General features: G+C 38.8%; 1 protein-coding gene across 2 annotated transcripts in view; it reads left to right on the top strand.

Annotated features, from left to right (window-relative positions):
• The first annotated feature begins 2,009 nt into the window (after positions 1 to 2,009).
• Positions 2,010 to 26,914, top strand: part of LOC6604462 (rhophilin-2) — a 98,919-nt gene continuing 74,014 nt past the window's right edge. Inside the window, exon 1 of one of the 2 annotated variants that reach the window (XM_026990198.1) lies at positions 2,010 to 2,197. In XM_026990198.1, coding sequence (XP_026845999.1) covers positions 2,081 to 2,197 — 117 coding nt within the window. In that variant the 5' untranslated portion in view covers positions 2,010 to 2,080. Of the gene's footprint in view, positions 2,198 to 8,445; positions 8,516 to 26,914 lie in introns of those variants that run through there. The other variant, XM_026990199.1, reaches the window with a different exon arrangement.

The raw sequence follows: 26,914 nt of genomic DNA, 5'->3' as shown, positions 1-26,914 counted from the left end.
TGTGAAACTCCGATTCACACTGGCACCATCCACCATCCGTCAAAAACTGCTGAAGCCAATAACAAGTACATTAAATTTGCGCGGAACATTTATTAATTATTAATTTTTTTTTCTTATAATGGATGATGGAAATATAGCAATTATTTCGGCATATATCATTAATCGGAATAGGTGTTGATAAATAATAGCCCCATAATATTGTGCTGTTGTATATGATACAATATTTTAAATATAGATACACAACAGCGCGATTAATGTGTGTCGCAAAATATTGTGTAGATCGTAATGAAAATTAATAACTTATTTTTTTTTTAAAACTCCTAACAAGTCGTTCTGGAATTTCGTTTGTGTGCTGATTAAGTCCTGCACCATCTTCTCCTGCCTCATGTCGTGCTTTTCCTTCTTTCTGTGGTGGCCCTTCTGTTCTTCGAGTCGGAGTCATCCTATTTGGATTTATTTCTTTTCTTAATTTTGTCAAAAAGTTTAAGTAGAAACGTGCGGCTTAGGAACATCCAAAATGGATGGGGAACTAGCTGGAAACGCCAAAACCTTACGGGCCATCCCCGAAATGGATGGTGGATGGCTGTCAGTGTGAATAGCCTATAAAAGAGTTTTTCCCGTTAAACACATATTTTGGTAACTGTTATTTCACGTAAATTTAGAAACCAACAATAACCAGAAATTCGAACAAAATTTATGCGATTAAAAAATGTTGGCTTCATGGGCTGTCCGTATCCTGGTCTGCACAGTGACAATAATTAATCTTAATATTATTTTTATATTATTGCTTATCTGTAGATTCATTTAAAAACTAAACAAAAAATATTTTTTTTTATTTTTAAATATAAAATTTAAATATTAATTAAATATACCCAAAATATATGCCATGCAAACGAATATAACTTCATATTTTTTCAATTACATGAAGCTAAATGATACATAATTAGAACACGGAGCTTGGATTTTTTTTTTTTCAAAATTGACAATCTCTAGCTATTTTCTATACAGCATTTTTCAATAAAATATTTTTATCGTTAATTTGCAAATACTTTGCAGCTTAAGCGTACTTATAAGCGTAGAATATCATCTACAATGTCATCTTTGTTGACCCTTTGTTTTCTCTTTTGTTTCTTTCTTTTCCGCGCGTGACGAACATAATTCGGTTCTGCCGACCGTGCGCAGTAGAAGAAAACTTCGTTTTTTCTTTTTGTCTCTTTTGCGCTTGCTTCGTCAGAACTCTTTTGCTTTGTTCGCTTTATATTTGCTATCTGCAATCGTCAAATTGTGCGCAAACGAAGCGAGATTAAGTGCTGTGATTTTATTATTATTATCAGGTAAGTACAGTGTTTAAATAATAATATGTGTTGTGCGCGTGGTAAATAAAGAAACTCTCAATTATATAAAAAGTTAAAAGTTAAATAAAGTTAAAAGTTAAGTTAAATTTGTAAAAAAAACTGTGTTAAATTATATTAATGTTTCGCTGCATCCACATTATTTAATGCATGATTTTTCGTCAATGCTCGATGACAATGTCATCGACTATGCCCTTGGACCTCTCCATGTTAATGTCAACAGCTTAGCGTATGGCAGGTCATCAACTATGTCATCGGGGCTAGTGACATGGTCATCGACGTGTCAGCAGCTGAGTCATCGAAGATCCGTACTGCAGGGAATTTACAGAATTGAATACATACAGATGTAAAATACTTAAGTTATGTGATAAAAGAAGCAGAGCCTATGAAAACTAATTTCAAATTCAGTTTTAAAATATTTAAAAAAACACCCGGGAAAACAAAACAAAGTTTCGAACAAAGTTCGAAGCGTAACTATGGTGTTGCATAGTGTAATCAAATCTTCCTAAACGTATGGTTAACGGTAGGTTTTTGTGTAGTGGAATATGGCTAGATCTTTGGTTTAAGGGATTGTCAGCACTATTTATTTAGGTCTTAAATGATTATTTATAATTTCAGTTGTTAATGTTTTTCTTGTGTTTATGTTTGAACAGCACTTAAGGTATTATCACCGTCATACGGGACAAAATAACCTGGGTCTTAAAACGCTCAATCTCATAGTTCTCAAAATGAATACAATTAAAACTGGAACGCGCAAAGCCCTTGAAGAAAATGAAACGGCAACAGTTCACGAAGAGAATGACGCTGATAGGCAGCTAAGGGGCTTATCGTTTTCCTTTGTTCGGGTAAGTACAAAATATTTCACACTTAGAACTTAATTTTCAAAAAGTAGTAGCTACTGCTACCGTCTGCCTCAATATTGGAAATATTTTTCGGCGTTGGGAGGGCTGGTAAGTACAGCGAAATACTCTATGTTGACAGTACAAGAAATTTGATTTATGCATCCTGCACCCGGATTGCTGGTATCCCAAAAATCTTGGAAAGCCCTTCCAACACTGAACATTTTATTTCAACTATTATTCTGAGCTTGTTTCTTTTTCAAAGAAATAACCACATTAAAAATTTAAAAAATTATTCGAAATTGGAAAATGCAAATGGGTATTCAAAGATGCAGGGTTTAATTAAATTCGTGTAAATCATTTAATAGCCGGATTTGATCAGATCAGATAATAGTCAGAACTCAAAAAATAAGTTCCCAATTGTTTAATTTCTTGCCTTGTGCTCTTTTTCTTTCCTCCACTCTGGCTTATCAGTTAAAGATAAGTTTTCCTTGCCGGTATGTACTCAAAGAGAGCACATCGCTAACTTTCTCCCTTCTTTTTTCATTTAATTTCAAGGATTTGATTTTTACCCACACAAACGTATAGCTGTACTTTCAGCCAGGCTCCGTTTTTCACATTCACAAAATTTTTCCGACTTACTTTTGAATACACATAAATTGGGTCTCCCGTCTTTACATTCTGCAAGATTTATTCGTTTTCAAAACGAAAAGTAAACGACTTTTTATACAACAAAACGAACCTTAATTGAAAAAGCAAAAAAAAAAAAATGACTTATTGATGCATTAACATAAACTTGACACCAGTATCAGGATAATTTAACTTTTGCTTTCTTTATAAATAATTTTATTTCAACACAACCTCAAATTTGGCTCGGAAAAAATTGGACAGGGCAACAACAATTTTCGTTTTGGTGCAAACAGCAAAAATATGTGAAAACTGGAGAACCTTAAATCGAAAGCGAAACGTTTTGACTGAAAACGTAATCCGCAAAAGTAAATGATAATGCCATATATTATATTTTTCCTCCTTTTTTAAACCATTTCCTTCCCAAGTTCCTATACTTTTCGATGTAATGAAGTAGTAACTAAGTCTTCTTTGAGCCCCAGTTGGATTTTTTGTTCTCATTCAGTGGATAGATATGGTCGATTATATTCAACTATATTCTTCATATTTTTAGTTAGCACATGTTTGACATCCTTGGAATGGGCATCGCGATTTTGAAAGCCGTGGTCGTCTAAAATAATAAAGATATAATTTGAAATTTTGTTTATTTCTAAATATTTAAAATATATATATATTTTTTTATTTTTTTTTTTTATTCAAAAGTATAAACAAATATATTTTTTTGAGTCTGATTCTTTAAAGACAGACAAAATCATTTCAACTTTAAATATAAATATGGCAAATAACACAAGTTTACACGGTTTTTGACCTGAGCAATCGAAAGCTGTTTATAAGGTAGATTCGAAGGTTGAATCAAAATTAGTAGCCCGATTTTTTAAATTCTAGTTCTAGTTTTCGAAATATTCAATAAATTCATTCGCCCATCATGCCTTCGTTCCAAAATCCTTGGTATCGCTTTTCGCTATATCTTGATGTAGCCGCTCTTCTTGCTCGTCGCTCGTATTGCCCAAGTTTTGTGGGAAAAAATCAAGATGTGAATGCAGAAAATGAATCTTGAGAGACATTCGAGCTCCAATCTTGTGGTAATTCTTCAAAAAATTGTCAATTACTTGTTTGTAATCCGTTGATTTGTAGTTACGTAACAAAAACACTTTGAATCGACTGTGCAATGTTTTCTCGGCATTTTCACACGTTCCGAAGCAAAATTAAAGATGTTCGATGCAACGCGGTCAGCTGACATCTGTTATAAGAGCGAAGTACTGCCACCATCCGCGAACTCGAAAACTAAAACCAATCTTGACAAACGGATTGAAGATCCGGTAACGGTAAGAATCGTTCTCATCTGCTGCGGTCCAAAAATTGACCCGAATTCGTAAACTTGTGTAACTATTCCGAATTATGCTGAGCCTGAACCATATCTTTAAAAATGTCTGTTGTGACAACTTGTGGTTTGTTGCAGTATAGTCCACAAAATATACAAAGAAAATTAAAGAAGATATCAAAGAAAAATATCCAGGTAAGCAGCCACAGTGTACTGCTTGCTTTGAAAGCTGTCTAGTATATGTTCCACTATCCTGTGCAGTTGTTCGGGTGTGCTGTGCTTGAGCCTGAACCCAAATTGGTAGTTTGGCATGGCTGTTTTGACCAGCGACGACAGATATAGAATCGGTCTATTTGGTAGCGCCTTTGCCACAATATTGTTAATCCTGCCGTCGCCAGGGGCCGTCTTGGACTTGAGTTTCTTTATGTCCTCCGAGATTTCTTGTAAAGTGATTGGCGCCACAGAGAGCTCCATTTGGTGGGTCTCATTCACTCGCTCAGTGATCATCTTTGCTCTCTACTAGATGTCGACCGGAATGATGTGAATCTTTCTTCCAGGTTCTTCGCAAAAGCCTTCACTCTGTCTATTGCTGTTGCGTTGCTGGGCTAGCTGGCTTTCTCATGATGACGGGGTGGTAGCCGAACGCCAGAGCCGAAGACCCTGGGCTCTTATTCGGAGTGTTCGCTGTGCGATATGTTAGGTGTATGAACTGGCACATCTACATATATATACTGTATATACTGTATGGTTAGTGAAATCACAAAAGATTTTGTGCGTGCACTACACTAAATTGGGCGCTTAATAGCACTAAATTGTGCTTTAATAGTACATGAGAAAATGTGACAAAAATTTGTAAAAACGAAAACGGAACGTTTTGTTTGATTACGCAAAATTGCCTGGTTGAATGGATTTATTTCATTGAGAATCGCCATATAAAATGGTATAGCTGTAGTGTTAATGCTTTGATTCAAATTAGTGATCAACACTCCACATTGACATGTTTTGCGTTGCGTTTGCGTGCGAAGACAGCAAACCAAACGGAACATTGCATTTGTTCCAACCACTGTTTTACACGTGTATTGTGAGATACGTCCTTGCCGATCGCTGATTTAAATGAAAGATGTATAAATTCAAGCCTATTAATACAATTATGTATGTGATTTTAAAATCAAACAAAATTATGTTCTAATAGTATTTCGCAGAAAAATCATGATTTTTTTCGTTTTCTCGTGTATAAAACAAGATGTTATATTATAGACGTCTGCACATAGTATAAACGTATTACTTATCAAGTTGGAAATTGTTTTTTTTAAAACGATGTTTTTTAACATTTTTGAAAATCTGAACGTAAAAAACAATAGTTTTGATTGGGATTATGTGACAAGAAATTTTAACCTCTAAAAATAACATATGTTTGACCCGAAGCCTGCCGACAATATTGCACTTGAATTCGTTGCCACACTTTCATATTCGTCAATCCGCTCGATGTCCATTCTTTGCTCAGTCCTTTTCTAAAATATAGGGAGCATAAATTCTCACACAGCTCATATTTATTTGTTATCGATGCAATCGATTAAATTGCAAATCAAATTAGCATACATACATATGTATGTATGTAACATACACCGACAAAAAAAGCCGCACTCTGAAGTTCGTGTTATTATAAAACAAACCTCAGGATCTGTTGAGATAGCATATTTCCTCTCAAACTATTCAACGTCGGTCAAAGAAGGTGGTCCTAATGGCAAAGGACACCTGCCAAAAAGCCACTTCCCGATTTTCGAATAGAAAAAAAAAGTTTAAATTGGTTGTAAAAAAAATCAAATTGGAGTGATTCTGAGTGGTCACGAACTTCTCGGATGATGTTAAAATAACACAAGGTCAAAAAATCACTTGCGGAAGGTATGTACATCTCTCTCGGTAACGGATTCGATTCTAGGCACAACTCTAGTGAGAATAATCTGTTCATGCTTTTTTTATTGACCATACGCTGAACTATTAAAAGCGATTTAATTTTATATTTTAATTGCATCCCATATCATAATACAAGGTTTAAAGTAGTGATCTTGGGCTGGGGCTAGTCTCAGTCCGCCAGGTTCACCTACAAATTATATTTAGGTTGTTGAGACCGCTGAGACTGGAGGGGTGGGTCGTTAGCGTAGAGATCGCCGAGTCACCACCAGAGACGCCGCACGTCCCGACTCCAGCAGGGTAAAACCGCTGTTGCCAAAGCTGAGGCGGACCACTGACCATGGAAGGGGACCCAGCTGGTTAAAACCCCTGTTGCCAGAATTAGACCGGGGTGGCGTGAGGGCTGGGGAGGAATTGGAGGGAGGGGAGGAAAGGGAGATGTCGGCCAACAGTCGGGGCTCCAGTTTAGAGGCGAAGAGAGAGAATAGTGGCTTAGATAATCGAGGTTTTATTATTTTTGATTATTACCGCACTCCCACCAACTCTTCACTATCCTGGCCATCGGCCAGCTCACCCGCTGGTCCGGCGTCGATGCTCCACAAGGTTTCCCATTTGGCTTTCGAGATTCCTGGTCCCTGCGGCGCGACTCTTGTGGCCTTCTCCTGGCCCGTATTTGGCTATCCATATTTCCGAGACACGTGGCAATCCTATGTCCTATACTACACTTTCCGCGGCACTGACCGTACTCTCTGGCTCCTCGAATTCGACTCTCTGCTCTCGACACAGCCGTTCGATACCATGCCTGCGCTCAGTGTTCGGTTTTCGGGTCAACAGTCGCTTTAGTTCGCGGCGGATCTCACAGTGTGGCTGGCCGAGCGCCGTTCTCTCTCCCTTTTCGTGGGCTTCGTTTGCGTGTGTTCGTTTTGGCGGGTTTTTTTCTATGTCTATGCAAAATAAAAACTAGCTTATTCGGCTATTACAAGTATTATAATTGCGACTTCAATGTCGGATACTAAAGATTTGCTTTACTGCGAGATACTGCGGCTTAGATCGACTTATTATTATATGCCTTATACTAATTATAAATGAAATGGTCCATAAATGTGAGGCTCCATACTGATCCATACTGATCCTCACAAAGGAAGAGTTTTTCTAATGAATTAACCGAAAACTTTGGGTGGCTGTAATTTAATTATTTATTCGGCGGGGCGAAAATGGATACGCTCGATCTATTTCAATGTTAGCGAACAACTCTATTTCCTTCACAATTCAAAATCTCTTACTCTAGCTAACCTACGGTGGCTAAGCGGGGCGAATTCGCCAAGAGGGAGAGAGCGAGCTTTTATTGCGCTCCCGCTTTGCCCTAGCCTAACTTACACTAGACTTCATAATTAAGATCAATAACTAATAATCGCCGCCATGGATGGAAGGTCACGCAACACTATGTAAACTATCTATCAATATTTAAATTAAAACTTGCCTGTTGCATAGAAAGTTCTAAAGAAAACCTGTTTTCCAAACCATCTAATTTTTGGATTGTTTCCGATCTCTATTAATTGCAATTATTGTTTTGTTTCATTTCAGTAAATTTAAAGAATATATAAAAAAAAAATCCCAAAGATAGATTTTGAAGATTTTACAAGCTTTTGAACTGAAAAGTGATCAACATGGCATGCTCGCCACTGTATATATGTGTATACTGTATATTTCATCTATTAGACATATGAGATACTACAAAAAATCTTCAAATAGCACTATGCAAAATGCTTTTGCATAATGTAATCAGAGTTTTCACTTAACGCAGTAGCCTGCTCAAGTACACAAAAACGAACACTTAGCAGTTTAAGGTGTGACGAATATCCCTCAATTACATCTACTCAAGAATTTGATTTAGCCGCCACGGTCAGTCCGACCGATTTCTTCCCGGTTTCCATCTGCAGCTTTTCTTCGAAAAGCTCGAAGTGCGGATTTCTGGGTCAGATCTATTCTTCGTTATTTCAGACTCCAGATCGACTGCCCGATTTCTTCTACGTCACAAACTTTCGAAACTATGTCTGCTGGGTTCTGTTTTATTAGCAAATGCCGTCACGTAGCGTCACTTGACCAATCTTGAATCTCCACTACTCGGTTCGCAACGAATGTTGATAACGACGAAGGGTGGGATTGGATCCAATGAAGGGTAACTTCCGAATCGGACCAGTATATCATTTTTTCGATTGGAACCTTGAGCAGCGCTTTAAGTCGGTGACAAAGATGTGTGAGAAGGTAAGCGGCATATAAATCAGGCCTTGTGAGCGTTTTCGTCTTGAGCGGCGCTACTTTCGACTTTGCAGTCAACAAGGAGACCTCGAAACCTTCTGCAGTCTTTCTACGGATATAGACGCAGGCTCCATAAGCTTTCATGCATGCGACGGCAAAGGCATGTACTTGAATTGGTGACACGGGATCAGTATGCAGAAATCGAGGTATGGTAATCTTCTCCAACTGACCCAAGGATTCTTTTAGTAAGTTCCATGCTGTTTCCAAGTTCATTGGAATTGACTTATCCTAATCTAGCCTGTTAAGCTTAAGCTAACGCAGTAGGACCTTTCCCTTAATTACTAAAGGACTTACAAATCCAAGGGGGTCAAACAGCTTTGATGTCACCGATAATATGTTCTGTTTTGTCGCTCGGAGACCCATAGCTGCAGTGTCAATTTGGAACTTAAAGACGTCTTCGTGTGGCAGCCACGATATTCCTAACGCCTTAGTTGACTCTGAGTCCGAGATCGTTATCGGTTTAACTGTGCTCTCGGATGCGGTGACCTCAGGTGAGTTCGAAAACCATTTAGCCAATTTAAGCCCAGCGGTTTGAACCTGAGCCACATCAGACTTAATTGTCTTTAACTCCTGTACGCAACCAGCACCAGTCAACATGTCATCGACATAGAAGTCGGACTCAATAACTTCAGCAGCTATATGGAATGAGAGTACATTTTCTGTAACTCGGGGTCACTATACAATCTTTTTTTCAAGCGACAAAAACCGCCCTTTAGCCACTTCAAAAGAGTTTCCTAAGATACTGGCATCTGATTTGAACGGCAGTTTTACTTCAAACCGACCTGAAGGCATGACCTGAGTAGTCCTTTTATAATGCTCTTCACATAACATGTGTTCAGGAGATAGACTTTTTTGAAGACGGCAATTCTTCCAGTGACCAAAACTTTTGTAGTGTGTTGTCGATGTGTATCACTGACTCTTCTCGACAGCTCAAACAATTCCTCGCTTCTTGGGTGACAGTCACCTTTGGAGTGTATCTGCCCGACACAACCCAGACGATAAGCGTTTTCTGCAGGGTTGGATAGTCGGACCTTGTCTAATTTGGCCACCAGATAAAACTTCGAAAAATATTTCTGCACCTATTAACATATCTATCTTCTGTGGCTTGAAGAAATATGGGTCTACAAGCGGTAAGTTCTTCGGGATTTTCCAGTCACTCACGTTAAGTGTTTGATCAGAGTGATACCCCGAAATGGACCTTAAAATCCAGAAATCGATCGAAAATTCACTACCAGTAATCGCGACTTCACTCTCAAAATAACTCTATCCATAGCTGTCGCATGGAGAGCATACGAAGTGGAAGGTTGATTCTGACTGGGAGGAGGAGAAGAATTCTCTGGAGGTGATGACACCGCTAGACTTTTATTCGCCACTGTATACCTATGCAATAAGGTATGGTGAGGGCAGCCACACACTCGACACTTCTTAGCTTTTCATCGAACTACAGAGTGGCCTTGTTGCAGACAGTTGATGCATAGGGATTTTTTTTTTTTTTTCTTGCGAATTCGAACTTTTGTGTTACTGCCAGCCGATCAAATGGCCTGCAATCGGTTAAAAAATGGTCTCTCGAAATGCAGTAGCTGCATTGATTGTTTTTGGCATTCGCAGTACAACACGCTTGTGAGCTCCGATTATGAGGCTTGCTTGGCACAGTTTTATGCTCCTGCTTTGCTTTTGCCGAGTCTTTGGCCGAAAGATGTTGATGTCTGCGATTAAACATCAATTCGTAGTCAGTCCAAAGTGGCAGCTTCTAATAATCGAGATTCCCATTTTTGATTGGTCACTGGTTCGATCCTACTCAAGACGAGATGAATAATAATCGCATTCGAGATCTTTTTATCATCGCCTATCGACAACCATGAACCATATATGAATGAGGCAGGATCTATTATGTTCCTTAAGGACGATGCTGATTGCTCATTTTGGGAATTAAATAGGGCAGAAACGTGATTTTCGAAGATCAGACAATCGTTATCGTAGATCCGTTTTAAGCTAGCCATGGCTATCTCATAGTTGCTCTCGGTTACTTGGAACGCCCTAGCATTACCCGACGCTTCACCAGAGAGACACGAAAGCAAATGGTCGAACTTTTGGATGATTGGAATGCTTTCGTCATTATGAGACTCTGGCTCAAATAAATTTATGAAGTTTTTAAAGTTTGAAAAATTTCCGCTGAACCGGCAGTGCTAACTTCGGATGTCGAGCACGACTTGGGTCACCATAAGCTGATACTGCATGTTTTCTATCATCAGCTGTCTTTGCCCTTGTTACAATTTAGACTTCTTCCAACACGGCTCAAAATTCATCGTCAATATCTATTTCTTCGAATTCCTCCTAAAGTTTGCTTGCCGTGTCTGCACTCGAGCTCCGTCAACACCAGCGGAATATGCCCAGCTTCTAAACGGTTCGCTAATCGACGAATGCAATTGCCACGGCAGCTGCGTTTTCTCTTCAGCTCTTCAAGGACGAGATCGTTATTGGCTTTTAAGGTCATATTGATTCTTAATATAAGCCACTGACAACGAAAGGTCGTTTATAATGATCGTATTAAATGCCGTGGCACTCAATGGAAGAATAGGTAGTTGTCCCAAACAAAGCCAATAATCAATATACCCGACAAATTTAGGGTATAGAGTCGCTTAGTTTAAGCTCTTACGTACCTAGTGCGTAGTTTTACCCAAACGAGATTAAGGAAACAATATATCCGACAAATGTATGGCATGTAAGTACATACATATGTATGACAAGCGAAAACGAAATTCACCTCTGCAGCTCTGAAGTATGTATGTGTGTTTGTATACGTGTACAATGGTTTGCGATTAAAAAAATGGTCGACGATTAAATAACGAATTTAGTATTAACTGACGAACCACGATTTTGCTTCAATTATTAGTTTGATCCTACTGACAACAAAAGAATTTACCCGACGAATACACGGTAGCGCTTCACTTAGTGTTTGGTTTCAACCGCTCCAAAGGAAAGAACAGCGATAAGCAACGGTGAGGATTGAAAGCGAAACAAAAATTTATCGCTGCAGCTGCGAAAGCGAAACGAAAATTCATCGCTGCAGCTGCGTATATTGGTATGCGGGTGCTTGGCCAATCTCCAAGTATATATTTTAGACAACGAAAACGAGAAGGAGGAAAGGGTGATAGTAATTGCAGCTACATATATACATATGCGTTTCGTCCAAGATGATTAGATGTACACTCCCAGACACTTAAATACGACGCACTAAAATGTACACTTCAGGCACTAATATTTCCGGCACATGCCAAAGAAAACGGTGAATTTGAATTTTCCTCAAATCTCTATTCAATTTAGCATAAATTAAAACAGAAACGAGGGGGAACATTGTGAGTTGCTGCGGAGACCGCAACTCTACATTTATACCCGATACTTAGTCAGTGTGGCTCTCCTCCGGTAGAAGCCGCTAATATTAAACGACACGACAAAGGGTGCGTACGAGAGAGACAGAAAATCAGTTTGAGCGTGACGTCGGGCGCTGCGTAGCCATTGCAAATAGATTTGCTCCTTTTGGCTATAAAAATTATCCTATCTGATCCAGATTCAGCAACTGGATAGATATGGTCATTCTCTATGATTGTGCGTATATAGTGCCATATTGTGGATGCAACAGATTTTCGTCCTTTGTGGGGGCGGATGTGGGTGGGGCGAAATTGTGAGATATACATTTTAAAGTGAGATCTAACAGGAGCGCGGATACAAAATTTGGTTACTCTAGCGTTAATAGTCTCTGAGATTTGTGAATATCCCCAGATTTTCGTCCTTTGCGGGTGCGGAAGGGGGTATGGCGAAATTTTGAAACAAACTAGTCAACGTCCGATATCAGGAGTGTGGATACCAAATTTGGTTGTTCTAGCTTTTATAGTCTCTGAGATCTAGGCGCTAATGTTTTACGCTAAGCAAAGCCGGCTATGCTACGTGTGTGTTAGAGAGAGACAGGGCGAGAAAAAATGAAATTGTTTTCTTGATGCTGGCTATAATAATAACACGATCTAATTCAGATTCTGCAGTCTAAAAGATATGGTCATTCTCTACGATTTTCCGTTTGTTGTTTTCTCGTATCTTTAAAATTGTGGATGCCACACATTTTCGTCCTTTGTGGTGGCGGAAGTGGGCGGGGGCAAGGTTTGAAATATTCTTCTAGCAGTGACATCACAGAAGTATGGATATAAAATGTCGTTGCTCTAGCTCCTATAGTCTTTGAGCACTAGGCGCTAAAACGGGCCGAACAGACGGACGGACGGACAGACAGACAGGGCTCAATCGACTCGGCTATTGATGCTGATCAACAATATATATCAAGAATACTTTATGGGGTCGGAAACGATTCCTTCTGGACGTTGCACACATCCATTTTAACCACAAATCTAATATACCCCAATACTCACTTTGAGTATCGGGTATAAAAATAGCAATTCCGTTTTTAAAAAATTCAACACTTTAATACGACACGCATATTGAACAATTTTTTTATTTTGTCCGCGACCGGGCATCGAAAAAATTCTTAAAAATCAATTAGAGTGTCCTTATTATGAGAAATAGTAAGTTATAGTAAGTCCTTTTCAAATCGACTCGGCTATTGATGCTGATCATGGGGTCGGAAACGCTTCCTTCTGGACGTTACACACATCCATTTTCACCAGAAATCTAATATACTCATTTTGAGTATCGGGTATAAAAATGTATGAAACATACTTGAACGGATATAAGATAAATTTCTACTTACGCAAACAGCTTACCAACACGTGGTGAGTTGAATTTGTGTACGCTGCTGTTCTGGGAATTTTACCACGAAGCTAGGCAGCTGAATGTAAACACTATAGAATCTAAAAAGGGTTAACAAATTACTACTATTGGACGATTAAGGGGGGATCACAATTAAAACATTACCTTCACAATCTTTTTGACCTGCCGTCGTTGCACTATCGCAGAATATGTAATGGGGTAATGTTCGTGCACAAGTTCCTTCTCGGAATTGTTGACTTCTAAATCCTCTTGGGTCTGATTGACTTTGCCGTTCCATCTAGACCTACCCGTACTTTTAGGCCAATCCGCTTACCCATATGTAGGTCAAATTAAGCCCAAAATGAACCTTTTAAAATGATATGCCGCAACTATAACTTCCTCTGTCTTACCTTATCCCATTAACTATCCCTTAAGCATGCATTATTTAAAATAACCTAAATTTAACGAACTCTTAATTTCTCTTCTTTCCTAATTTTGTATCTGAGTTTCATTATTAGAATTTTTAGAAAGAGGGCGTGCGCGGGGTTTCAGTGCTCTTTTAGACTATCCTTCGTCTCTGACCGCGGCCAGCTGCCTACCTAATCGGGCTCGGATGCTCAGCTCGTCTGGGTCCCAAAATTGTCTAGCACTAAATACACAGTCTGTGCCGGCGCACAACGCAGATCGACACTTGAGACCCTTCCAGGTGTCAAGATTGCAAAAACAAATACATTGCTGGGGCATGATTCAGCACATTATTGCTTGAGATCAGACTTACTCATATATTTTTCTGGGTTGCTCGATCTCGTGCTAGGCTCACTTCTTCACTTCTTGTTGAGCCATCATTGCAATCATCATTGGCATTAAAACTCATGAAAACCCGGGACTGCTGTTTGGTTAGCAGTTATTTTAAAGAGGAATTCCTTATGAGCTTGCTCAATAGGATACAATTTGACAAAACCAGCAGATTTTTGAATTTGAAAGCACACCAACAACAACAACAAAAATAAAAATTAACGAGGGGGAACGTTGTGAGTTGCTGCGGAGAACGCAACTCTACATTTATACCCGATACTTAGTCAGTATGGCTCTCCTCCGGCAGGCAACGCTAATATTAAACGACACGACAGAGTGCGTGCGAGAGAGACAGAAAATCAGTTTGAGCGTGACGTCGGGCGCTGCGTAGCCACTGCAAATTGATTTGATTGATCCAGATAGATATGGTCATTATCTATGATTCTGCGTTTTTAGTTTTCTCAAATCTTCAATATTGTGGATGCAACAGATTTTCGTCCTTTGTGGGGGCGGAAGTGGGCGTAGCAGTGACATATCACAGAAGTCCGATTATAAAACGTCGTTGCTCTAGCTCTTATAGTCTTTGAGCAGACAGACGGACGGACGGACTCATTTTGAGTATCGGGTATAAAAACATTATAAAAAAGCTCAAGTCTAGCATCAATTGCCCAAGCAATGTAGTCGTTTTTGCAATATTGCGATCAGCAGGGTCTCGAGTCTCAATGTACGTTATGCGTCGCCAAAAACTGTTTAGTTGTTGCTATACAATTTTTTGACCCACACGAGCTGAGCATCGGAGCCCGAGTAGATGGCAGCGACAGCGGTCAGAGGCGAAGCATAACTTAACAGAGAATAGAAGTACCATTATCCCGCGCATCGTTACTTCGAAGCGTCGAACGAAAATCGAAATGGAATTTGTTCCTTATGCAATATCTTCGTATTTTATAGTCTTTGGTATTATTTAGTACAAAAAAAAGTTGAAACAATACTAAGAAAGAATAACTGAAGTATCCTTTGTTATAAATGTTCATATTCAGGCAGTCTCGTTTCATTTTGGTTTTATGGTGCTCCAGTTTTCGCATATTTTTGTGATCGATATTTATCATCGATTCTGGCAAACAAAAGCAGCTGACCTGGTTGCTTCGTAAATGTACAGCGTGATAAAAATTACCTTTATTTTTTCAATTGTTGCTTTGAAACAAAACGGTAGAAAGTGCGCGATATAAGAAGATCAAGACATCTTATGTGCAACACCTGTGTATTTAACATGTCTAACAAACTGTGAACAACAGGTTAAAAAAAAAAAATTTATTGTAGCATAATTGAATTAAATTTGGCGGGAAACGAAAAGTGTTGTTGCCCTGACCAATTATTTTCGAGCCAAATTTAAGGCAAAAGCTACATTACCCTGGTAATGGTGTTAATACACCAATAAATCATAATTTCTTCTTTTTCTAATTAAGACTCGTTTTTTTTTTGCATAAAAAGCCGTTTACTTTTCATTTCGGCGGGGAAAATGTTTTCGTTTAAAAAAAAAGGAAAAATCTTGCATTTTGTGAAAACAGGTAGGAAAACGAATCCAGCAGCTGATGTGTTGTTGGTTCCACGGAAAGACGCACTTGTGAACGGAGCGTGTCGCCTGCACGTTTTTTCTTCTTGCTTGTACTTGTGCTGTAAATAAATATCCTTAACTTTACGACACGCTGTTGCTCTTTGAGGCATTTTATTACATGTCACGAGTTTGTAAGTCGGTCCCTGTTCGGACACCAATTTGCAAGCGATTTATTTCCAGAACGGAAACTAGTATTTTACTTGAAACTTTATTGTTTAATGTTTTTTATCCACGATCAGCCTGCACCTCTGCAATTCATGGCCTTTTTTGAGGCAGTTCAAACACAAGCGGCTCTTCATTGCTTCATTGTATCGTTCAAACGCAGAGAGATTTAGGAATGCCTGACATCTAGATATCTACAGTGGCGAGCACGTCTGGATACATGTTTATCACTTTTCACTTTAAGCGCCTGTAAAATCTTTAAAAATCAATCAATCCTTGTGATTTTTTTTTTTTTAAGATTCATTCATTTATTGAGAATGAAAAAAGACAACAATGTCAATTCAAAGAGATCCTTTTCCCTAAGAGATTTTAATTTATTCAAAAAAAGAGCATGTATCCACTTTTGCACGTTTTCCATCGATTTTAACCAATTGGAGAACGTCCCATGAGTGGACGCTCTGCGTACGATCGGCCTGACACCGGCAGATAGCCAGAAAAAACCTGCCCTCTCTCACAAAAAGTGGCTGCGCATCTTATATTTACCGAGGAGCATAGGAACTGGACCACGGAAAATTGTAAGAAGGTAATTGGGTCAGATATACCAAAATAAACCGTTTTAAGTCTGATCGAAATGAAAACTACTGATACTGCTCATGTGGAAAGCTGAAAAATCATCAGGTCAAGGAAACAATAAAGCATGGACGAGGAAGCCTGACGGTGTAGGGCTGCTACACTTGGTGGAACGTTCTCCAATTGGTTAAAATCGATGGAATAATGAAGAAAGAATATTATCTTAGTATTTAGGAACCCATTTTGTCAAATTTTATAGACAAATGTCACTTCCCCATATACGAGATCACTTTCCAGCCAGACGGTAGCCCGACGCACACGGCTAAATTCGTTAAAAATTGTCCCAATAATTCGAGTTTTCACTTAATCCAGTGGCCTGCTGAATAGTTCAGATCTAAATCCCATTGAAAATCGATGGGCTCTGTTTAAAAAACATTGGAAAAGTACGAGTCTGCACCAAAGGGATTGGGTGAGTCTTTGGGAGCGCGTGAGGTCGGAGTAGCGCATGATACTTGCCAGCACCTACTAAATTTAGTCGAGAGAATGCCAATACTTATTCGGAATATGATAAAAGCTAAGGCCCTTTGGAACAAATATTTTTAAAAAATTATTAAAGTACACAAATTTTAAACGTGGAAAAGTGGATACATGCTCTTTTTTTGAAAAAATTAAAGTCTCTTAAGGAAAAGGATCTCTTTGAATTATTATCTTTTTTCATTCGCAATAAATTAATGAATCTTTAAAAAAAAAATCACAAGGATTGATTGATTTTTAAAGATTTTACAGGCGCTTAAAGTGAAAAGTGATAAACATGTATCCACACGTGCTCGCCACTGTAACGCTCGGAGGAATTGCAATGGTTACATGTGGGGTTCGGATGGTTGCTACTGGAGGTCGTTGATGGTCGTTACCTATTGACTAGGACTTGTTACCATGGCTGATCCCAAATTATTCAGCATCCGACATCTCGCTTCCAAAAATGAGGTCATGTTTGACCACTGAGGCAATCTTGAGGTCGGTAGATCATACTTTATGGGGTCGGAAACGATTCCTTCTGGACGTTGCACACATCCATTTTCACCAAAAATCTAATATACCCCAATACTCACTTTGAGTATCGGGTATAAAAATAGCAATTCCGTTTTTAAAAAATTCAACACTTTAATACGACACGCATATTGAACAATTTTTTTATTTTGTCCGCGACCGGGCATCGAAAAAATTCTTAAAAATCAATTAGAGTGTCCTTATTATGAGAAATAGTAAATTATAGTAAGTCCTTTTCAAATCGACTCGGCTATTGATGCTGATCATGGGGTCGGAAACGCTTCCTTCTGGACGTTACACACATCCATTTTCACCAGAAATCTAATATACTCATTTTGAGTATCGGGTATAAAAATGTATGAAACATACTTGAACGGATATAAGATAAATTTCTACTTACGCAAACAGCTTACCAACACGTGGTGAGTTGAATTTGTGTACGCTGCTGTTCTGGGAATTTTACCACGAAGCTAGGCAGCTGAATGTAAACACTATAGAATCTAAAAAGGGTTAACAAATTACTACTATTGGACGATTAAGGGGGGATCACAATTAAAACATTACCTTCACAATCTTTTTGACCTGCCGTCGTTGCACTATCGCAGAATATGTAATGGGGTAATGTTCGTGCACAAGTTCCTTCTCGGAATTGTTGACTTCTAAATCCTCTTGGGTCTGATTGACTTTGCCGTTCCATCTAGACCTACCCGTACTTTTAGGCCAATCCGCTTACCCATATGTAGGTCAAATTAAGCCCAAAATGAACCTTTTAAAATTATATGCCGCAACTAAGTATAACTTCCTCTGTCTTACCTTATCCCATTAACTATCCCTTAAGCATGCATTATTTAAAATAACCTAAATTTAACGAACTCTTAATTTCTCTTCTTTCCTAATTTTGTATCTGAGTTTCATTATTAGAATTTTTAGAAAGAGGGCGTGCGCGGGGTTTCAGTGCTCTTTTAGACTATCCTTCGTCTCTGACCGCGGCCCGCTGCCTACCTAATCGGGCTCGGATGCTCAGCTCGTCTGGGTCCCAAAATTGTCTAGCACCAAATACACAGTCTGTGCCGGCGCACAACGCAGATCGACACTTGAGACCCTTCCAGGTGTCAAGATTGCAAAAACAAATACATTGCTGGGGCATGATTCAGCACATTATTGCTTGAGATCAGACTTACTCATATATTTTTCTGGGTTGCTCGATCTCGTGCTAGGCTCACTTCTTCACTTCTTGTTGAGCCATCATTGCAATCATCATTGGCATTAAAACTCATGAAAACCCGGGACTGCTGTTTGGTTAGCAGTTATTTTAAAGAGGAATTCCTTATGAGCTTGCTCAATAGGATACAATTTGACAAAACCAGCAGATTTTTGAATTTGAAAGCACACCAACAACAACAACAAAAATAAAAATAAACGAGGGGGAACGTTGTGAGTTGCTGCGGAGAACGCAACTCTACATTTATACCCGATACTTAGTCAGTATGGCTCTCCTCCGGCAGGCAACGCTAATATTAAACGACACGACAGAGTGCGTGCGAGAGAGACAGAAAATCAGTTTGAGCGTGACGTCGGGCGCTGCGTAGCCACTGCAAATTGATTTGATTGATCCAGATAGATATGGTCATTATCTATGATTCTGCGTTTTTAGTTTTCTCAAATCTTCAATATTGTGGATGCAACAGATTTTCGTCCTTTGTGGGGGCGGAAGTGGGCGGGGCTAAGTTTTAAAATATTCTTGTAGCAGTGACATATCACAGAAGTCCGATTATAAAACGTCGTTGCTCTAGCTCTTATAGTCTTTGAGCACTAGGCGCTGATAGGGACGGACAGACGGACGGACGGACTCATTTTGAGTATCGGGTATAAAAACATTATAAAAAAGCTCAAGTCTAGCATCAATTGCCCAAGCAATGTAGTCGTTTTTGCAATATTGCGATCAGCAGGGTCTCGAGTCTCAATGTACGTTATGCGTCGCCAAAAACTGTTTAGTTGTTGCTATACAATTTTTTGACCCACACGAGCTGAGCATCGGAGCCCGAGTAGATGGCAGCGACAGCGGTCAGAGGCGAAGCATAGCTTAACAGAGAATAGAAGTACCAGTATCCCGCGCATCGTTACTTCGAAGCGTCGAACGAAAATCGAAATGGAATTTGTTCCTTATGCAATATCTTCGTATTTTATAGTCTTTGGTATTATTTAGTACAAAAAAAAGTTGAAACAATACTAAGAAAGAATAACTGAAGTATCCTTTGTTATAAATGTTCATATTCAGGCAGTCTCGTTTCATTTTGGTTTTATGGTGCTCCAGTTTTCGCATATTTTTGTGATCGATATTTATCATCGATTCTGGCAAACAAAAGCAGCTGACCTGGTTGCTTCGTAAATGTACAGCGTGATAAAAATTACCTTTATTTTTTCAATTGTTGCTTTGAAACAAAACGGTAGAAAGTGCGCGATATAAGAAGATCAAGACATCTTATGTGCAACACCTGTGTATTTAACATGTCTAACAAACTGTGAACAACAGGTTAAAAAAAAAAAATTTATTGTAGCATAATTGAATTAAATTTGGCGGGAAACGAAAAGTGTTGTTGCCCTGACCAATTATTTTCGAGCCAAATTTAAGGCAAAAGCTACATTACCCTGGTAATGGTGTTAATACACCAATAAATCATAATTTCTTCTTCTTCTAATTAAGACTCGTTTTTTTTTTGCATAAAAAGCCGTTTACTTTTCATTTCGGCGAGGAAAATGTTTTCGTTTTAAAAAAAAGGAAAAATCTTGCATTTTGTGAAAACAGGTAGGAAAACGAATCCAGCAGCTGATGTGTTGTTGGTTCCACGGAAAGACGCACTTGTGAACGGAGCGTGTCGCCTGCACGTTTTTTCTTCTTGCTTGTACTTGTGCTGTAAATAAATATCCTTAACTTTACGACACGCTGTTGCTCCTTGAGGCATTTTATTACATGTCACGAGTTTGTAAGTCGGTCCCTGTTCGGACACCAATTTGCAAGCGATTTATTTCCAGAACGGAAACTAGTATTTTACTTGAAACTTTATTGTTTAATGTTTTTTATCCACGATCAGCCTGCACCTCTGCAATTCATGGCCTTTTTTGAGGCAGTTCAAACACAAGCGGCTCTTCATTGCTTCATTGTATCGTTCAAACGCAGAGAGATTTAGGAATGCCTGACATCTAGATATCTACAGTGGCGAGCACGTCTGGATACATGTTTATCACTTTTCACTTTAAGCGCCTGTAAAATCTTTAAAAATCAATCAATCCTTGTGATTTTTTTTTTTTTAGATTCATTCATTTATTGAGAATGAAAAAAGACAACAATGTCAATTCAAAGAGATCCTTTTCCCTAAGAGATTTTAATTTATTCAAAAAAAGAGCATGTATCCACTTTTGCACGTTTTCCATCGATTTTAACCAATTGGAGAACGTCCCATGAGTGGACGCTCTGCGTACGATCGGCCTGACACCGGCAGATAGCCAGAAAAAACCTGCCCTCTCTCACAAAAAGTGGCTGCGCATCTTATATTTACCGAGGAGCATAGGAACTGGACCACGGAAAATTGTAAGAAGGTAATTGGGTCAGATATACCAAAATAAACCGTTTTAAGTCTGATCGAAATGAAAACTACTGATACTGCTCATGTGGAAAGCTGAAAAATCATCAGGTCAAGGAAACAATAAAGCATGGACGAGGTAGCCTGACGGTGTAGGGCTGCTACACTTGGTGGAACGTTCTCCAATTGGTTAAAATCGATGGAATAATGAAGAAAGAATATTATCTTAGTATTTAGGAACCCATTTTGTCAAATTTTATAGACAAATGTCACTTCCCCATATACGAGATCACTTTCCAGCCAGACGGTAGCCCGACGCACACGGCTAAATTCGTGAAAAATTGTCCCAATAATTCGAGTTTTCACTTAATCCAGTGGCCTGCTGAATAGTCCAGATCTAAATCCCATTGAAAATCGATGGGCTCTGTTTAAAAAACATTGGAAAAGTACGAGTCTGCACCAAAGGGATTGGGTGAGTCTTTGGGAGCGCGTGAGGTCGGAGTAGCGCATGATACTTGCCAGCACCTACTAAATTTAGTCGAGAGAATGCCAATACTTATTCGGAATATGATATAAGCTAAGGCCCTTTGGAACAAATATTTTTAAAAAATTATTAAAGTACACAAATTTTAAACGTGGAAAAGTGGATACATGCTCTTTTTTTGAAAAAATTAAAGTCTCTTAAGGAAAAGGATCTCTTTGAATTGTTATCTTTTTTCATTCGCAATAAATTAATGAATCTTTAAAAAAAAAATCACAAGGATTGATTGATTTTTAAAGATTTTACAGGCGCTTAAAGTGAAAAGTGATAAACATGTATCCACACGTGCTCGCCACTGTAACGCTCGGAGGAATTGCAATGGTTACATGTGGGGTTCGGATGGTTGCTACTGGAGGTCGTTGATGGTCGTTACCTATTGACTAGGACTTGTTACCATGGCTGATCCCAAATTATTCAGCATCCGACATCTCGCTTCCAAAAATGAGGTCATGTTTGACCACTGAGGCAATCTTGAGGTCGGTAGATCATACTTTATGGGGTCGGAAACGATTCCTTCTGGACGTTGCACACATCCATTTTCACCACAAATCTAATATACCCCAATACTCACTTTGAGTATCGGGTATAAAAATAGCAATTCCGTTTTTAAAAAATTCAACACTTTAATACGACACGCATATTGAACAATTTTTTTATTTTGTCCGCGACCGGGCATCGAAAAAATTCTTAAAAATCAATTAGAGTGTCCTTATTATGAGAAATAGTAAGTTATAGTAAGTCCTTTTCAAATCGACTCGGCTATTGATGCTGATCATGGGGTCGGAAACGCTTCCTTCTGGACGTTACACACATCCATTTTCACCAGAAATCTAATATACTCATTTTGAGTATCGGGTATAAAAATGTATGAAACATACTTGAACGGATATAAGATAAATTTCTACTTACGCAAACAGCTTACCAACACATTTAACAAATCAAAACAAAACCTTAGCCACGTGGTGAGTTGAATTTGTGTACGCTGCTGTTCTGGGAATTTTACCACGAAGCTAGGCAGCTGAATGTAAACACTATAGAATCTAAAAAGGGTTAACAAATTACTACTATTGGACGATTAAGGGGGGATCACAATTAAAACATTACCTTCACAATCTTTTTGACCTGCCGTCGTTGCACTATCGCAGAATATGTAATGGGGTAATGTTCGTGCACAAGTTCCTTCTCGGAATTGTTGACTTCTAAATCCTCTTGGGTCTGATTGACTTTGCCGTTCCATCTAGACCTACCCGTACTTTTAGGCCAATCCGCTTACCCATATGTAGGTCAAATTAAGCCCAAAATGAACCTTTTAAAATTATATGCCGCAACTAAGTATAACTTCCTCTGTCTTACCTTATCCCATTAACTATCCCTTAAGCATGCATTATTTAAAATAACCTAAATTTAACGAACTCTTAATTTCTCTTCTTTCCTAATTTTGTATCTGAGTTTCATTATTAGAATTTTTAGAAAGAGGGCGTGCGCGGGGTTTCAGTGCTCTTTTAGACTATCCTTCGTCTCTGACCGCGGCCCGCTGCCTACCTAATCGGGCTCGGATGCTCAGCTCGTCTGGGTCCCAAAATTGTCTAGCACCAAATACACAGTCTGTGCCGGCGCACAACGCAGATCGACACTTGAGACCCTTCCAGGTGTCAAGATTGCAAAAACAAATACATTGCTGGGGCATGATTCAGCACATTATTGCTTGAGATCAGACTTACTCATATATTTTTCTGGGTTGCTCGATCTCGTGCTAGGCTCACTTCTTCACTTCTTGTTGAGCCATCATTGCAATCATCATTGGCATTAAAACTCATGAAAACCCGGGACTGCTGTTTGGTTAGCAGTTATTTTAAAGAGGAATTCCTTATGAGCTTGCTCAATAGGATACAATTTGACAAAACCAGCAGATTTTTGAATTTGAAAGCACACCAACAACAACAACAAAAATAAAAATAAACGAGGGGGAACGTTGTGAGTTGCTGCGGAGAACGCAACTCTACATTTATACCCGATACTTAGTCAGTATGGCTCTCCTCCGGCAGGCAACGCTAATATTAAACGACACGACAGAGTGCGTGCGAGAGAGACAGAAAATCAGTTTGAGCGTGACGTCGGGCGCTGCGTAGCCACTGCAAATTGATTTGATTGATCCAGATAGATATGGTCATTATCTATGATTCTGCGTTTTTAGTTTTCTCAAATCTTCAATATTGTGGATGCAACAGATTTTCGTCCTTTGTGGGGGCGGAAGTGGGCGGGGCTAAGTTTTAAAATATTCTTGTAGCAGTGACATATCACAGAAGTCCGATTATAAAACGTCGTTGCTCTAGCTCTTATAGTCTTTGAGCACTAGGCGCTGATAGGGACGGACAGACGGACGGACGGACTCATTTTGAGTATCGGGTATAAAAACATTATAAAAAAGCTCAAGTCTAGCATCAATTGCCCAAGCAATGTAGTCGTTTTTGCAATATTGCGATCAGCAGGGTCTCGAGTCTCAATGTACGTTATGCGTCGCCAAAAACTGTTTAGTTGTTGCTATACAATTTTTTGACCCACACGAGCTGAGCATCGGAGCCCGAGTAGATGGCAGCGACAGCGGTCAGAGGCGAAGCATAACTTAACAGAGAATAGAAGTACCATTATCCCGCGCATCGTTACTTCGAAGCGTCGAACGAAAATCGAAATGGAATTTGTTCCTTATGCAATATCTTCGTATTTTATAGTCTTTGGTATTATTTAGTACAAAAAAAAGTTGAAACAATACTAAGAAAGAATAACTGAAGTATCCTTTGTTATAAATGTTCATATTCAGGCAGTCTCGTTTCATTTTGGTTTTATGGTGCTCTAGTTTTCGCATATTTTTGTGATCGATATTTATCATCGATTCTGGCAAACAAAAGCAGCTGACCTGGTTGCTTCGTAAATGTACAGCGTGATAAAAATTACCTTTATTTTTTCAATTGTTGCTTTGAAACAAAACGGTAGAAAGTGCGCGATATAAGAAGATCAAGACATCTTATGTGCAACACCTGTGTATTTAACATGTCTAACAAACTGTGAACAACAGGTTAAAAAAAAAAAATTTATTGTAGCATAATTGAATTAAATTTGGCGGGAAACGAAAAGTGTTGTTGCCCTGACCAATTATTTTCGAGCCAAATTTAAGGCAAAAGCTACATTACCCTGGTAATGGTGTTAATACACCAATAAATCATAATTTCTTCTTCTTCTAATTAAGACTCGTTTTTTTTTTGCATAAAAAGCCGTTTACTTTTCATTTCGGCGAGGAAAATGTTTTCGTTTTAAAAAAAAGGAAAAATCTTGCATTTTGTGAAAACAGGTAGGAAAACGAATCCAGCAGCTGATGTGTTGTTGGTTCCACGGAAAGACGCACTTGTGAACGGAGCGTGTCGCCTGCACGTTTTTTCTTCTTGCTTGTACTTGTGCTGTAAATAAATATCCTTAACTTTACGACACGCTGTTGCTCCTTGAGGCATTTTATTACATGTCACGAGTTTGTAAGTCGGTCCCTGTTCGGACACCAATTTGCAAGCGATTTATTTCCAGAACGGAAACTAGTATTTTACTTGAAACTTTATTGTTTAATGTTTTTTATCCACGATCAGCCTGCACCTCTGCAATTCATGGCCTTTTTTGAGGCAGTTCAAACACAAGCGGCTCTTCATTGCTTCATTGTATCGTTCAAACGCAGAGAGATTTAGGAATGCCTGACATCTAGATATCTACAGTGGCGAGCACGTCTGGATACATGTTTATCACTTTTCACTTTAAGCGCCTGTAAAATCTTTAAAAATCAATCAATCCTTGTGATTTTTTTTTTTTAAGATTCATTCATTTATTGAGAATGAAAAAAGACAACAATGTCAATTCAAAGAGATCCTTTTCCCTAAGAGATTTTAATTTATTCAAAAAAAGAGCATGTATCCACTTTTGCACGTTTTCCATCGATTTTAACCAATTGGAGAACGTCCCATGAGTGGACGCTCTGCGTACGATCGGCCTGACACCGGCAGATAGCCAGAAAAAACCTGCCTTATATTCACCGAGGAGCATAGGAACTGGACCACGGAAAATTGTAAGAAGGTAATTGGGTCAGATATACCAAAATAAACCGTTTTAAGTCTGATCGAAATGAAAACTACTGATACTGCTCATGTGGAAAGCTGAAAAATCATCAGGTCAAGGAAACAATAAAGCATGGACGAGGAAGCCTGACGGTGTAGGGCTGCTACACTTGGTGGAACGTTCTCCAATTGGTTAAAATCGATGGAATAATGAAGAAAGAATATTATCTTAGTATTTAGGAACCCATTTTGTCAAATTTTATAGACAAATGTCACTTCCCCATATACGAGATCACACGGCTAAATTCGTGAAAAATTGTCCCAATAATTCGAGTTTTCACTTAATCCAGTGGCCTGCTGAATAGTCCAGATCTAAATCCCATTGAAAATCGATGGGCTCTGTTTAAAAAACATTGGAAAAGTACGAGTCTGCACCAAAGGGATTGGGTGAGTCTTTGGGAGCGCGTGAGGTCGGAGTAGCGCATGATACTTGCCAGCACCTACTAAATTTAGTCGAGAGAATGCCAATACTTATTCGGAATATGATATAAGCTAAGGCCCTTTGGAACAAATATTTTTAACAAATTATTAAAGTACACAAATTTTAAACGTGGAAAAGTGGATACATGCTCTTTTTTTGAAAAAATTAAAGTCTCTTAAGGAAAAGGATCTCTTTGAATTGTTATCTTTTTTCATTCGCAATAAATTAATGAATCTTTAAAAAAAAAATCACAAGGATTGATTGATTTTTAAAGATTTTACAGGCGCTTAAAGTGAAAAGTGATAAACATGTATCCACACGTGCTCGCCACTGTAACGCTCGGAGGAATTGCAATGGTTACATGTGGGGTTCGGATGGTTGCTACTGGAAGTCGTTGATGGTCGTTACCTATTGACTAGGACTTGTTACCATGGCTGATCCCAAATTATTCAGCATCCGACATCTCGCTTCCAAAAATGAGGTCATGTTTGACCACTGAGGCAATCTTGAGGTCGGTAGATCATACTTTATGGGGTCGGAAACGATTCCTTCTGGACGTTGCACACATCCATTTTCACCACAAATCTAATATACCCCAATACTCACTTTGAGTATCGGGTATAAAAATAGCAATTCCGTTTTTAAAAAATTCAACACTTTAATACGACACGCATATTGAACAATTTTTTTATTTTGTCCGCGACCGGGCATCAAAAAAATTTTTAAAAATCAATTAGAGTGTCCTTATTATGAGAAATAGTAAGTTATAGTAAGTCCTTTTCAAATCGACTCGGCTATTGATGCTGATCATGGGGTCGGAAACGCTTCCTTCTGGACGTTACACACATCCATTTTCACCAGAAATCTAATATACTCATTTTGAGTATCGGGTATAAAAATGTATGAAACATAC

The sequence above is a fragment of the Drosophila persimilis genome, unplaced genomic scaffold (assembly GCF_003286085.1).
Source record: "Drosophila persimilis strain 14011-0111.01,24,50 unplaced genomic scaffold, DperRS2 tig00000520-arrow-pilon, whole genome shotgun sequence".
Lineage (NCBI taxonomy): Eukaryota > Metazoa > Arthropoda > Insecta > Diptera > Drosophilidae > Drosophila > Drosophila persimilis.
This window is presented reverse-complemented; position numbering and strand designations above follow the sequence as displayed.